Source organism: Cavia porcellus, unplaced genomic scaffold (genome assembly GCF_034190915.1).
Source record: "Cavia porcellus strain 051 isolate PalLab524CR breed Dunkin Hartley unplaced genomic scaffold, mCavPor4.1 scaffold_29, whole genome shotgun sequence".
Lineage (NCBI taxonomy): Eukaryota > Metazoa > Chordata > Mammalia > Rodentia > Caviidae > Cavia > Cavia porcellus.
Window position 1 is genome coordinate 6,742,981 of NW_026947512.1, and position 15,182 is coordinate 6,758,162.

General features: G+C 36.2%; 1 protein-coding gene across 4 annotated transcripts in view; it reads right to left on the reverse strand.

Moving 5' to 3' along the window:
- Nucleotides 1–6,432: 6,432 nt before the first annotated feature.
- Tdrd5 (tudor domain containing 5) overlaps nucleotides 6,433–15,182 on the reverse strand; it is an 84,639-nt gene continuing 75,889 nt past the window's right edge. For 3 of the 4 annotated variants that reach the window (XM_063239790.1, XM_063239792.1, XM_063239791.1), the window contains one exon: nucleotides 6,433–10,110. In XM_063239790.1, the coding sequence (XP_063095860.1) occupies nucleotides 9,863–10,110 (248 nt within the window). In that variant the 3' untranslated portion in view covers nucleotides 6,433–9,862. The remainder of the gene's footprint in view (nucleotides 10,111–15,182) is intronic. The other variant, XM_063239793.1, reaches the window with a different exon arrangement.

Consider the following 15,182-nt stretch of genomic DNA (forward strand, 5'->3'; position numbering starts at 1 on the left):
TCCGATATCTCAAGGAGGAATTAGGGAGTGAGACATTCCTTACAGCTCTGTTCTATAGCTCGGGGGGGGGGGTTACATCACAAACGGGGAGTCGATTCTCTCAATAGTTCTTTTTAATAGTGAACAGTGATTTTTATATTTCTGTGGTGTCAACTGTAATGACACGATTCATTCTCACCTCTTATTTTCTTCCTTTTCATGGTCTAAATAAGTTTGTCTGTTTTTAAAAAGCCAGCACATTGTTTCATTAATCTTTTTTTCTTTAGTCTGTTCTTTATTTTTTCTACTAATTTTGAATTCAATTTATTCCTGTTTTCCTTGAAATGCAGCCACAGGCTGCCATTTGTAAGATTCACTCAGTGCAGTTTTGCCACATCACACGGATTTTGGAACATTGTGCTTCTATTTACATTTATTCAAAAATTGTTTAATTTTGTTCTTGATTTCATCTTTGCCTCATTGGTTGTTGAAAAGTTAGTTAACATCCAGTATTTGTCTAGTTACCAAAATTTGTTTTTACTGATTTCTAATTTTATTGCTTGGTAATCAGAAAAGATACTCAATATGATTTTCAATTTTTATTTACTTTTTGATATTTTGAGTCTGGTTCCTATTATATAACCAGGTCAGCCTTGAACTCATTATATAGCCCAAGTCAGCTTTGGACTCTAGATGATTCTCCTGCCTCGGCCTCTTGAGTGCTGGGATTACAGGTATGTACCACCATGTCCGACAATATTCAATTTTTAAAAATTGGTTGAGACTCGTTTTGTGGCCTATCATATGATCTATTCTGGAGACTGTTCTACATGCTGAGAATGTATAGCAGGAAGCAGATGCAATGTTCTATGGCTGTCTGTTAGATCCACTGGTTATAGGTACAATTTAACCCTAATGTTTCTCAACAGATTTTCTATCTGATCTGTCCACTTCTTAAAATGAAAGTTAAAAGTCCCAAACTATTATTGTATTGGAGTCTATCTCTCCTGTTAGATCTGGCAATATTTTTTTAGGTCTATTAATATTTGTTTCATATATCTGGGTGCTCCAATATTAGATGCATAAGTATTTAGACTTCTTATTTTCTCCTGAACTGATCCCTATTTTTATTGTATGGTGACCTTCCTTGTATCTTTTCATTACTTTTGTTTTAAAAGTCTATTTTAAGTATGGCTAATCCTGGATTCTTTTGGATTCTATTTGCATGGAATATCTTATTCTGCCCCTTCTATTTCTTTCTCTTTTTTTATGAATTTTTTTAAAGAGAAAAAACCCCCAAAATTTCAAAATAATTAAAAGGTAGCAATGGTTAAACCATTGCATATTCTTATCTTTAGTTACTCAGAGTACAAGATAACTGCATTTAATTACTAGCACAAACTATTCTTTTTTAATGAATTAAGAGAAATTACTGTAACTATCTTATCACCCACACACAAATTTCTTTCTGCTTCTCACACTCAGAAGACAATGTGATGTTCACATGAGTCTGATTTATTTCACTTATAAGTATTGTATCTAGTTGTAAACATCTCAGGTTTACCCTTTTATGGCTGCATAGTACTCCACTTCATAAAAAGACCACACCTTTTTTTAGCCATTCCTCAGTTGATATTTAGGTTGTTCCTAAGATCTAGCTATTAGAAATTGTGCTGCTATAAACATGGGTGCACATACATTGTTGTGATGCAATGTTTTTAATTCTTCTTGGAAGATACTCAGAAGGGGTACTGCTGGGTCAAATGGGACTGCCAATCCTAGTTTTTTGAGAGCTCTCCACCCGGATTTCTACAGTGGTTGTACCAATATACACTCCCACCAACAGTGGAAAGGGTTCCTTTTCCCCACAGCCTCTCCAGCACTTATCGGTTGATTTCTTGCTAATAGGCATTCTTTCCAGAGTATGATGAAATCTCAGTGTTGTTTTAATTTGCATCTCTTGAGTGACCAGAGATGGTAAACATTTTTCATATTTTTATTTGCTGTTTATATTTCATGTGAGAAGTGTATATTCATTTCAGATACCCAGTTTTGATTTGGCCTTTAAATCTCAGAGGACTGATTTTTTTTTTTAAGTTCGTTTTATGTTTAAAGTAACCCTTTGTCTGAGGAACAGCTGGCAAACATGTCCTCTCATGTCGCGGGTGGTCTCTTCAGCTCCGTTGGTGGTTTCTCTTGCTGTGCAAAGCTTTTTAGCAAAGGTGAGGTCCCAGCTGTTCTCCGTGATAGTTCCTGTGCAGTCGGGGTCTGTTGGTAAAGCCTTTGCCTATGCCATTGTCGTCAGGAGTTTTACCTGCTGTATCTTTGGCAGCTTTAATGTTTGTTTTAATATTTAGATCTTTCATCTATTCTAAATTTAGTTTAGTGCATGATGAAAGATACGGTCCAACTTTAATCTTTGGCAGTCCAGCACTGTTTATTAAAGAGGCTATCTTCCTTATGGTGAATATGGTTGACATCTTTGTCAAAGAGAAGATGGCTTAGTATGTTTAGGGTTGTTTCTGCATCTTCTAACTGTCCCATTGACCTTTAAGTCTGCTCTTTTGCCAGTTCCATGCTGTTTATCACAGTAGCTTTACAGTACAATTTCAAGTCAGTGATAGTGATGCCCCATCTTGCCTTTGTGGCCCAGAACTGCCTTTGCTGCTCTATTCTAGGTTTCTTCTGGTTCCAGATGAATTTTAGGATTGTTTTCTTTAATTCTGTGACATGCCATTTGTGATAATTTCTGTGTAATCAGGGTTTTTTCATAGTCTGCCTACACCATCGTCGGTGTACATTCTCTCCATCTTTCCTATCGCCTATCTTTTATTTTGCTCTTTATTTATACTTTGAACATACTGTTTATATCTTAACATGAATTGTCATCCTAATTTTGTTTTTTAGCTTTCATGTTAAAGATACGGTTTATACAACATATAATAATGCATCCTGAATTTGTGTAATTACTTTTACTACAGAGTTTTATACCTTACTATGTTTTCTTCTTATACATCTGTTTCAGTTTGAAAACTTCTTTTACTATTTCTTTAGGAAAGTTCTGGTGGATATATCCTCTCTCATTTTTGTTTAGGAATGTCTTTCTCTTCACTTTGCAGCTTTGGGGTTGTGTTTGGCAGTATACTTGGCTGAGACAGGATGAATGGTGAATGTTAATTTCCTGAACTCATCGTTTCCTTCTTTGAGTATGGAAAGTTTTCTGTGATGTTTTTGAATAAACCTTCTATTCCTTTGGCATTCTCAAATCCTTCTTACACTCAAATAATCTTAAAAAATTTTTTCACTTTTAATACTCTCCCAAAGTGCCTTTAAGATCTTCATTTTATTCTTTTTTTTCCTCTGTATTCAGGTAGCCTATTTTTGAATTACTAATTTTTTTCATGTCTAAACTTCACCACTGTTGATGCCTTCAATTGTGTTTTTAATTTCACTATGTGTGTCAGTTCAAGACTTTCTGATTGTTTAGAATTACTTCCACTTAAAAGTTTGTTAGCAGTTATGGCAAAACTTAAAGATACTGAGTGCCAAACTGTAACCCCAAACCTACTTATTTATCACAAAATAAAATACTGAACTTTTAATTTAGAACAAAAAAATCCTCTACACTAGCACCTTCTGTCTTAAAAGAAAAATAGCATTTATGCCATAGATTTGGCCACTACTGTGTTGGAATATTGAAATTTTTTTCCTTCAAGATCGTTTCCTTAAAATGGCTGTTTTTGATTCTGAGAGCTTTCCCATGCCAATTATTGCCTGATCAGATTGGAACTTTGTTCTTAGTATTAGGAGAGGTCAAGATTTCCTGAAAGCTCTTGATGCTTGTTGGTGTACAGTGTTATCTGGGCATTAAAAGATTAGGAATTTATTCCAGTTTTCACAATCTAGCTTTGTGCTTATCTTTCCAGAAATTCTAAGCAAGTTGTTTTTTGTCCACTGCAGCTGGAAGTGATGCACATCAAAACATAGGTCTAGGTCCCCTCCTGATACCAGGGCAGCTCTAGAGCCCTGTGAGCACTGGCCGGGGCACATCTGTGTTGCCTAAGGTTGGGGAGTAAGATGACAGACACAATCTCTGGCCACCGTGGCTGGCAGTAAGCTGGATGGTACCTGCGTTTGATAGCCACAGGGGGCTGCACAGTCCTGAGGTGAGGAGCATCTCAGATCCACTCCAAGGCTAAAGGGGACTGAAACTTGCATCTGACTCACCAGCACACAGGTCTCCGTCAATGCTGAGTTCATAATTTAACTTTTGTCACTAATAGAAATATGTAGCTGGTAGTACTTTTCTCCACCCATTTCTTTTTTTTTTTCTTTTTCGTTTTTATCGGTACCAGGGATCGAACTCACGACTACCTGCTTGCAAGGCAGGCGCTTATGCCGCTGAGCTAAATCCCCAGCCCCGCATTTCTTAGTTATATTGTTTGTGAAAATATCACATCTTTTTCCACATCACACTGAATTTGAAAGAGAAAACCTCACAATCTTAATCTTTAAAGTCAATATATACTTTTAACAAGTATTAGGGGAAGAAAAGTCACCAAAAAGTAGTCTTTGTTATTTTTCATTGAGTCACAAACCTCAAGGCCAACAGAAAGTCTACAAAGAGCAGCTGAAGTCCAGTGTAATCTATGAACCCTAAAGGGTGCTTTTAAATGAATTGCTTTTGGGTTGTTTGCCAGTGAAGCTAAGGTCTGGGGTGTGATTTTTTTTTTCTAAAAAAAAATCTAAAGTGTGCTGTTGGAAGTGAGCCTGTGAGAATGAATGAACAGAAAGAAGCCCCATTGGAAAACTGAACTTGTCTGGGAGGACACCAAGGCTGTTGCTGAGAAGCAGCAAATGTAAAACACTATCGCTTTTGTCACTGTCCTTCAAAAACCCAGCCAGAAAAGTAACGCAATGTGCTTTTTGCAGAAAAACCACCTACCCAAAGGAATTTCTGCTTTTCTACTCAGTTCTCTTGTCTGGAGGACATGCTGTCTATTCCATTCTGAATGAAATATTTAAATGGCATGTTTGCTAATGTTCTCAATAAGATTCCTGGTTTTGGACATTCAGAACCCAGTGTGGCAGGACAAAGGTCAGGACTTCAATTAACTTTACTTGTAGTCTATTCTCTGTCCTGTGTATCCATCTTTTCACTCAATAAAACTTACAGAGCCTCTAATATGTGCCAGCAAAGCTATGAGGTGGTCTGGTCTGGAGCAGCATCAGGCAGTCTACAGGCAAGACAGACTAATAAGACAGTTAGAAGGTAACATTTGATGGGTCTTTAGAGTGGCTTGCATGTGGGCTTGAAGGGAAGGGTTCATTTCAGGAGTCTATTACTGGGTTTGTATCTAGGACAACAGGAGAGGGAAGGAACATAGGAGATGGGAGGAGGTTTTTCAGGAGTCCCGAACTCTTAGAAATTACAGCAAATTTTTTTTATGAATGTGTACCTTCTGCGGAGACAGTTCTCAGTGTTTAACATTTATTTAAAATAGCCAATAACCCCATAAAAGGTTCAGGACCATTTATCATACCATGAAGAAATTTGGAAATTGTCGGATAGTATATGCATGTCAAATGTGAGTTATACCACACTGCTCAAGCCAGTGGGCTTAGGAAAGTTATTCTTTGTTTCTGTGCTTGTGATATAATACAAGGACAAGGCAGTACCAGTGGAAGTTTTTTTTACCTTGGCTAAGAAAGTAGACAAAAATTCTGGAGGACTTCCTCTTTGGCCTCACTCTATAGCCCAGGCTGGCCTTGAACTCACAGCAATCCCCCTGCCTCAACCTCCCGAGTGCTGGGATTACAGGAATGTGCCACCATGCCCAGCTTGCATATTAATATCTGAAATCTTGGAAGGTGTGCTATATACATAATACCAGAAGGAAGAGACTATTCATCACAGCAACATTGTAATGTCATTTGTCCATCTACGGGATGAACAGAACGAACTCAGTTTGGCTTCAACTTGTGGCAACATGCACTGACACACTGAGAAGTTACGGAATTTGAGAACCACCTGGGAACACTCTGCTCTGGGCTGCAGCAAAGGCTCTAAATGTGGAATAAGGAAAAGGGGCGGTAACGGAAAGCATTGAGTAACAGCAGCAAGGTGGGATTTGCTGCATTTGCTGTTCGGTGTACAGACAGTGTCAAGTGGGAGCTTCAGGAGCTGGGGGATCTCGTAGAATAGCTGGGGGCTCCTATAAAGAAGGAAGAAAACGGCTCTTAAATGCAGCTGCCAGGAACTTATCAGCCTTGTGAATTTTCAGTTTTATGGAATAAAAGTCTTTATCTACAATCCAGCAAAGGTCTGTAAAGGTCTTGATTGAAAATGAAGCAGGCAATTGAAAAATGAGTACAAATGGTTAAGTCAAGAAAAGTGTCAGGTCTGTTTTCCAACGATAAAATTCTGTGTTTACTCAGCTCAGATCTCTGGGTTTCATACTCAGGTGCAATTTTTATTTCTACAGAATCAATACAATAAAAACTAATTACAAATAAACATGTAGACATTTTTGACAAAACAAACTCCAACTTCATAAATATTTAAATCAAACAAAATATTTAAATCAAACAAAACCAAAGATTAATCTCATCATTGTTTCTTGATCCCAACAATATGCTATTAGGTTTGCAAACAAAAGCTGAGAACAGAGATAGTCAAAAACTTGGTTTCCTCATCAGATAATTTATCTAAATTACATTAAGAAATAATCAAGTTAACATTCCTATACTCATTTTTCTATAAATTAAAACTATTTAACAGAAATATGAAAGAACTTATGACTAATAGATTTTTAAGCATTTACTGAAAACTATGTTTATAACCCCAAAAAGTTTAGCTGGCAATACAATCTCAGTTTTTAATTATAGCTAAATACTCAATTTCACATAACAAGTGGTACACAAGTCAGTTATATTATAAAAGTTCTTGTCTGAACAGTTAACATTTTCTGTGTATACAGTTAAAAAAGCAGTGTTTAAAGGAGTCTGGTTCCAGTAGGCCAATGATCCAAAACTCTAACTGGTGACTTGTTAGGTGACTGACTAAATGAGCCAAGTGACACCTACGTGTTGGGATTGTGGCTAAACACAAGATATACACACAGACTTTGTTGATGCGGATTTGTACTTTGTTGACATCTTGGAAAGATCAAGGTTCTTGGAATAGAGGAAATGGGATCAGGAAATGAAATATTTTCAATGTTTAGCAATGGCTCCTACATAATTATGAATAGTGTGAATGGTCGCCATGTCACCACATGCAATTCTGAAAATATTGTTAAAATGTTAGGAAAGTCTTATAAGGTGCTATAAATGTTACAGGAAGCTTCAGAAAGATTTATCTGGCAGATGCTGGTTTCTCATTCATTATGGGGCCTCTTTTTCACACTCTTCAGCTGTAGAATTTCCCACTGCTAAATTGTTCATGAATATGAAGTATTAGTCCCCTCATCCACCAACACCAAGAGTGTTTTCAGCTATCAAAAACACCATTCTTTTGGGCTCTACAAAAGTTATGCCTTCTGGCACAAATCAGTTAAACAAGATGGAATTGTATTATTTTTTTTTTTCTGTAAAAGGCTCTGGGCTAGGAGTCAGCAGGTCTGGGAATTCAAGCTGTGTGAGTACAGACAAGTCAGTTTTTCTAGGCTGCATAGTTCTTCATCTAAGGTTCTTCCTAGATCAAAATCATTTAATCTAAGTTGGTTAAACACAAATGCCAGAAACTTCAAGACATAGGAATCACTGGCATGTCACATATGTGAGATTTGCATTACTGCAGGTAGCTCCTTAATATCACAAATGTTCAAAGTGTGCATGTGTATCTTTTGAAAATATAACGTTATTTTATATATCTTGTGTGTGTGGTACTAAGGATCAGATGTAGAGGTGCTGTACCACTGAGCTATATCCCCACCCCACTTTTTTGAGCAGGGTCTTACTGAGTTGCGGAGGTGGGGGGGGGCTTGAACTTGCAATCCCTCTGCTTCAGTCTTCTGAGTAGGTGGAATTACAGACATGTGCTCCCATCTGCAGCTCATCTATGTATCTTTTGTACATTTCTTTCTTATGGCTCTTCTTGCCCATATAAGAAACCTATTTATTCTATTTCAAATGATCCATTAAATTTAATGCTTTGGGTACCCACCAAAGTCTACCTTTTAGGACAAGGTAAGTAAACAGACACATCAGCCGGCCTAGCCAAACAAGTAATCAAAATGTACAAGCCTTTCAAATGTTCATTCATCACTCTAACTCATATGAGATGTCAGCTATTAATTACTAAACAGACTTCTTTCAAGGAGTGCTGAAATTCACCATTCTGGTGGCTCTAAGTTGCTGTTCTCTTTATTTGCAAAAGGTCAAGATTCTGACAAAGCCTTAATGCAGTTATTCCATAATCTCCAACTTGCAAGGTATAAAATTAGTTCTTGTTAGGTTATGAAATCAACTTACAAAAAGACTGCCCAGCTCTGGCAGAGATCCTCCTGGCCCTTGGGTGTTATTACAGAGAGGTTACATTTTAATCTACTAAATTCTATTACTTCTGTCAACTCTTCTACTTCTGACACTTTACTGCTACTAGATTCTTATTTCAAACCCAGTAACTGCTCATCTGGAGAAGAGAAGTACATTTCTCAGACTTTTTTCATTAAAGGTAGAATTCTGAAGCATTATTTTAAAAATGAATTTTTCACTTTTAGAAAAAATTTTCTCTTAAAAAACAAACTGGATATTTGAACTTATATGACAACCAGAGCTTTGTCAGTTCCTGTCAGTTGAGCATCTCACATAGCACTTAAGTCTTCACTGACCCTTTAAGAAACTCTCCAATGTCTGATACAGGGCTTGGGTGATAGCTTTGTGGAAGAGCACTTGCCTAACCTGTGTGAGGCCGTGATTTCAGACTCCTGAGATACCAAAAGAAAAAAAAAGTCTGATATGTCTGGTCAACTTATGAACACTGTTTTTAGGTTACTTGTGTGGTTTTTTTTTTTTTGGGTTTGTTAGTGTATCAACATTCTTATAGATACACTGGAATCAAAGGTGAATCTGGATTTGTGTATTTTTGAGACAACATCTTGCTATGTTGTTCTAACTGGCTTCAAAATCCTAGGCTCAAGCTCACTTCTTTATTTTTCTTTTGATTGATAGTATGAGTTGAACAGAATGCCACATAACAAATCACGAAGTATAAACTTAGACAATACTTTATAGAAAGGCTTAAATAATACCACTGTAGAACCATGCTCCTTTAAGGCTTCTGAGAACTATGGTAACTACAGAGATGGCTAGGTTTCAAAATTAGCTCATAGTAAAAATAGTTTTTTGAAGACAGTGTTGCTATTCTGAGCTGGCCTTGAACTCACTATGTAGCATAGGCTGCCCTCAAACTCACAATGATACTCCTGCCTTCCAAATGCTGGGATTACAGGTGTGTGCAACCACGCCTAACATTTCATTTTTTAAAAAGTACAAGTATTTATATGACCAAACCTTCAGGGTATACATTTCCTTTATGATAGCAAAAATCCAAATTAAATAGAAAGCAGTGGCCCCAAAATTCAGACAGCCTTTTTCTGGAGATATATATGTAAGAATATTTAGACCTTCAATTTTCATTGAATGTCATGATATGTACAAGAAAAATATAGAAACAGAAATTCCTTTAAACTACATTAAACATTTAAAAAGGTGACTCAATCATACAGAATAAAATGAAATTAGTAAAAATAAAAATTAACACTAAACATCAATACTTATACATCAATGTGGTTAGCATCATAAAGCTATGAATGGTCACAGACACATACAAGTATCAACTACCAAAATACTAGTCTGCTTCAAACTCTTCCACCTTAGCTCATGCCTCCATCCGTTTCACACTGGGATACCAATGCAGGAAGCTCCTGGATGTAGCTAACCGGGCAGCAGCCCCTAAGGCAGCAGTGGCTGTGCTTCGAGGAATGTAGAGCTTCTGAGAAATCTTGTACTCTGGAGACAAAATAAAAGACTGTTGATCCATAGAACCTGGACTCTTGTTCTTGAACATTGGGGTAGTATTACTATTGGAAAAATCTTCATTCTTTTGGCTCCCTGGAGATCTTTCCACTAAAAAAAGAAACACAGCATCTTTTCAAGGGGTTCTCAGATTCAATGCTTTACATGTATTACAATAATTTTCTGTAGGGCAGTGGCAATTCCCAAAGGATAGTCAGGAAATGAGACTCAGAAACAAGGCAACAAATGAAGAGGAAATGGTGATGGGGCGCTGCATGTTGAGACAAAACAGATTCTTGTCAAGATGAGAGCCAAGAGAAGAGGGAAATGCATTCCCTCTTCAACAACAAAAAAGGAAGACTGAATAAAACCAAATCCCAGAGAAGAGCTCATGAGCTCTCCTACTGCCTTCTAGTACTGAGGAAAAATAGTATCTACAAGGCATTCTCTATTGCCAAAACAGGCCAAGTCTGTGCCAATATAAAACCATAGCAAACTGCTAACAAGTATCAGACGCCAGTTGTTTTTCACTATGAAGAAACCATCCTTTAAATGAAATGAAAGTTCTGGAATTTGTTCCTAAGGGCCGAGGAGAGGGGAATAGTAAGCCTGCTCAGATGAATACGCTAGGGCAGTGACACCCAAAGTAGCAGGTATGACTATTTATTATCTGCCTATATAGTAAGGGAAGTTTTTGGTGACATCTAAGCCAAGACATTCCTTCCCTCGAGAAAGTCCTGCTTTAAAAAGAAAAAAACCCCAAGTGATCTAAACAATGTGTTCACCAGTGTACTCGCAATTAACGTGCTGGCACAAGCTCGTTATTGTGTTGCCTACCATGCAAACTCTTCAAATTGGCACTGCTATGTATCTTACCATGAATTTCAAAAAAAGAGAAAAAGCAAGCATAATTCCAATCTTTTAATCAGCTTTGCATATTTAGCATCTAGCACAGCAGCATGTGCTCTACGTTGCTTGTATTTATGAAGAGTTATATAAAGAAAGGCTGACAGGGTGCTCTAAAAGTGAAATTCTGATCAAAGAACTATAATGCTCCAAGATTACTGGGTAGCCTGGACATTAACACACTTCAAGTGCTGCTGTCTCCATCAGGGTCAGATGAGTCATCTAGTTGCAGGAAAGCAAGGTCAGGGCTCCCACTGCTCTGCATTATGGAGAGTTGTATAATTATTTCATTATATATTATAATACAATAATACTAGAAACAAATGTGCTTGAATCATCCTGAACATCTAATGTCTGTAGGAAAACTGTTCTGCAAAACCAGTCTCTGGTGCCAATAAGATTGGGCCTGCTATCTTGATAGGCAATGGGTAAACAGGAAAATTCACAAGGAAAATGAGAAAATATTTTGTACCAAATGAAAATGAAATGATAAAAAATTTATCAGATGTAATTAAAGCAGGGTCAGAGGGAAGTCTGTGTCATTTACATTAGTAAAAACAGGCTATAAACAAGTACAGAAGACACTGACATAGAATAAATTGGAAGACACCTGAAATTTCTGAAAAGATATCAAGTGAAGTATAGGAACAAATCTATGAGGCTATAGAAGAAATCACTTCAGGTAAAAAAAAGAAATGCCAACATTCATAAAGACATTACTTAGCAAATCTAGAGTCAAGATAGATCAAAAAATTGATTATGATAGGAAAGGGATGGCAGTCATGAATGATCAGTATAGGAAAGCTCTAGAATGCATGAAAGAGATTTAAAGAGATCCAAGAAATTAAAGACTTCATTGAAAACTGACAAAATCACTTGAAAGAAATTGAAGACAGACTTTCAGACCTTGAACACAGGATCATGGCTAGTGATCACGAAAGGAAAGATCTTTTAAAATTATGATAGAATCAGAAAATAACAAATTCAACAGCTGCAAGACAATGCAAAGAAAAATAATGTAAGGCTGCTTGGTGTCAATGAAAAAGTAGAGTCAACATAAATGATGTAAAAATACTATTTGCAGAAGTGTTAACAGAAAACTTCCTAAGCATTGGAACAGAATCTGATGTACAGGTAAGTGAGGCATATAGAACTCCAACGATAACCACAATAAATCTACATCAAGAAATATAATAATCAAGATCCCAGAAATTACAAAAACAGAATATTAAAAGCTGTTAGAGAAAACAAAAAGATCACCTATAAAGGAAAGCCCATTAGAATCACAGTTGACTTCTCAACACCAATACTCAAGAAGAGCTTGAAATGAAGTATTTCAAATCTTGAAAGAAAACAACTTCCAACCCAGATTGATGCACGCTGCAAAACCATCTTTCAAAATTGATTCAGAAATAAAATACTTCCACAACAAAGAACTAAAGAAATTCATTACCACCAAAACAACCCTATGAAGAGTATTAAAAGATATCTAGATAGAGATAAAAATGATAATATCAAGAACAATATCAGAAAGAAACCACCACACAGGGCAAGCAATTAAATAGAGGAGAAAATCAGGGACTCAACAACAAGAAAATAGCATGACAAAGATCAGCTAATACATACCGGCTTTAACCATCAATGTAAAAATGGCCTCAATTCATTAATCAAAAGAAACAGATTGTCAGAATGGATCAAGAAACAAGATCCAATAATATGCTGTATACAAGAAACACATTATTTATTTATTGATTGGTTTTTATTTTTTTATCGGTACTGGGGATCGAACTCATGACCATGCACTTGCAAGGCAGGCACTTACGCTACTGAGCTAAATCCCTAGCCCCAAGAAACACATTTAAGTCAAAAAGAATCTCACGATGAAAATCAAAGGATGGAAAACAATACTCCATGAAACAGAAACCCAGAAAAAAGCAGTAGTAGTTATTCTGTTTGCAGACAATGTGAACTTCAAACCAAGAATGATCAAAAGAGATAAAGAAGGTCACTACATACTTGTTAGGAGAAAACTTCAAGAGGAAGAGATAACAAATATCAGTATACATGCACAACTATAAGATAAATAAGTATTAACAGACATGAAGAACCAAATAAACAATAACACAATTCTAAAGGGGAACCTTAATACATACCCCCTTGTCAAAAACAGATAGATCAACTAGACAAAAACTCAGCAAACAAGTATCAGTACCAAAATACCAAACCTGTGAACAAATGGACTACTACACATTTACAGAGTGTTTCATCCAACATCAGAACACACAATTATTCTTAGCTGCACACTGGACATTCTCTATAACAGACCAACACTAGTCCATAGAACATGCTTAAGTAAATGTAAAGGAACTGAAATTATCCCATGACATGACCTGACCATAATGCAACGAAACTGGAAATTACTGGCAAAAGAAACACCCTCATGAATAACCAATGAGTCACAGATGCAATTAAAGAAGAAACTAAACAATCAATAATCAAATGAAAATATAGATACCACATACCAGAACCTATGGAGTGCAATGAAAGCAATACTAACAGGGAAATTTATAGTGGTAAAGTCTCACATTAGGCAAACATAACAAGCACAAATAAACAACCCAATGTTGCATCTCAACGTTCTAGAAAAAGTAGAGCAAGACAAGTCCAAAGCCTATACAAGGGAGGAAATTATAAAGATCAGAGCAGAAATGAATGCAATTGAGACTAAGAAAACAATACAACGAATTAAGGAATTGAAGAGTTGATTGTTTGAAAGGACAAATAAAATTAATAAACCTCTAGCCAACCTTATCAAAAAAAGGAAAGAAAAACTCAAATCCATGCAACAAGGAAAAAGTTGACATCACTAAAGATCCTGTGGAAACTCAGAAGATAATCAATCACCTACTTTGAAAATCTTTATTTGAATAGGATGGAAAACATAGAAGAAATGGTGAGATTTCTAGAAATATATGAATTACCAAAGCTGAATTGAGAAGATAAAAAATTTTGAGTAATCCAGTATTAGTTAATGAAATTGAAAACATAATTAAAAACTTACCAACAAAGAAAAGACCAGGTCCTGATGGATTCATGGCTGAATTCTACAAGAAATTTAGAGAAGATTTAATGCCAATACTCCTCAAACTCTTTAATGAAACTGAAAAGGAAGCAACTCTCCCTAACTCATTCCTGGGGGCAAGTGTTACCCTGATACCAAAAGCAGAGAAAGACCCAAGCAGGCAAGAGAACTATAGTCTCTCTTAATTTCCCTAATGAACACAGATGCAAAAATCCTCAATAAAATACTAGCAAACAGAATGCAGTAAATAATCAAAAAGATTACACACCATGACCAAGTGGGATTTATCCCAGGAATGCAGGGATGGTTCAAAATATACAAATCAATAAATTAACACATGACAGAACACAGCCAAAGACAAAAATCACATGATCATCTCAACAGACACAGAAAAAGCTTTTGATAAAATCCGACTCATGATAAAAACCCTACAGAAAAATCAGAATGGGTGATTTCCTCATCAATCTGAAAAAAGCCATCTATGACAAAACAGCCAAAATCATACTAAATGGACAAAAACTGACAGCTTTCACTCTAAAATCAGCATCAAGACAAGGATGTCTCCTATCATCTTTCCTATTCAATATGGTTCTGAAACATTGGGCAGAGCCAATTAGACAAGAGAGAGAAATAAAAGGTGTAAGGCTAGAAAAGGAAGAAGTTAAACTATCATTATTTGCAGATGACATGATACTCTATATAGAAGACCCCAAACACTCCACTAAAACACTTCTAGATTTAATAAGCAAATTCAACAGCATAGCTGGATACAAAGTCAGCAGTTGGAAATCAACAGCATTCCTGTACAAACAACAAACTCATTGAGAGAGAAATTAGGAAACAACACCTTTCACAATAGCACCCAAAAACTCCATAATACTTAGGAATCAATCTAACAAAGGAAAAAAAAGATCTATATATTGAAAAGTACTCTGAAAAATATTGAACAGGCTATCAAAAAATGGAGAGATAACCCTTGCTCATGAATAGGAAGAATCAATATTGTGAAAACGGCCATACTTCCAAAATTGTTACACAGATTTAATGCAATTTCCATCAAAATATCATTAGCATATCTTATAGACCTAGAGAAAACATTCCTGAAATTCTTTTGGAATCAGAAGAGACCTAGAATAGCTAAGGTAATTCTGAGAAACAAAGGAAAGGCAAGAAGCATCACAATTTCTGATTTGAA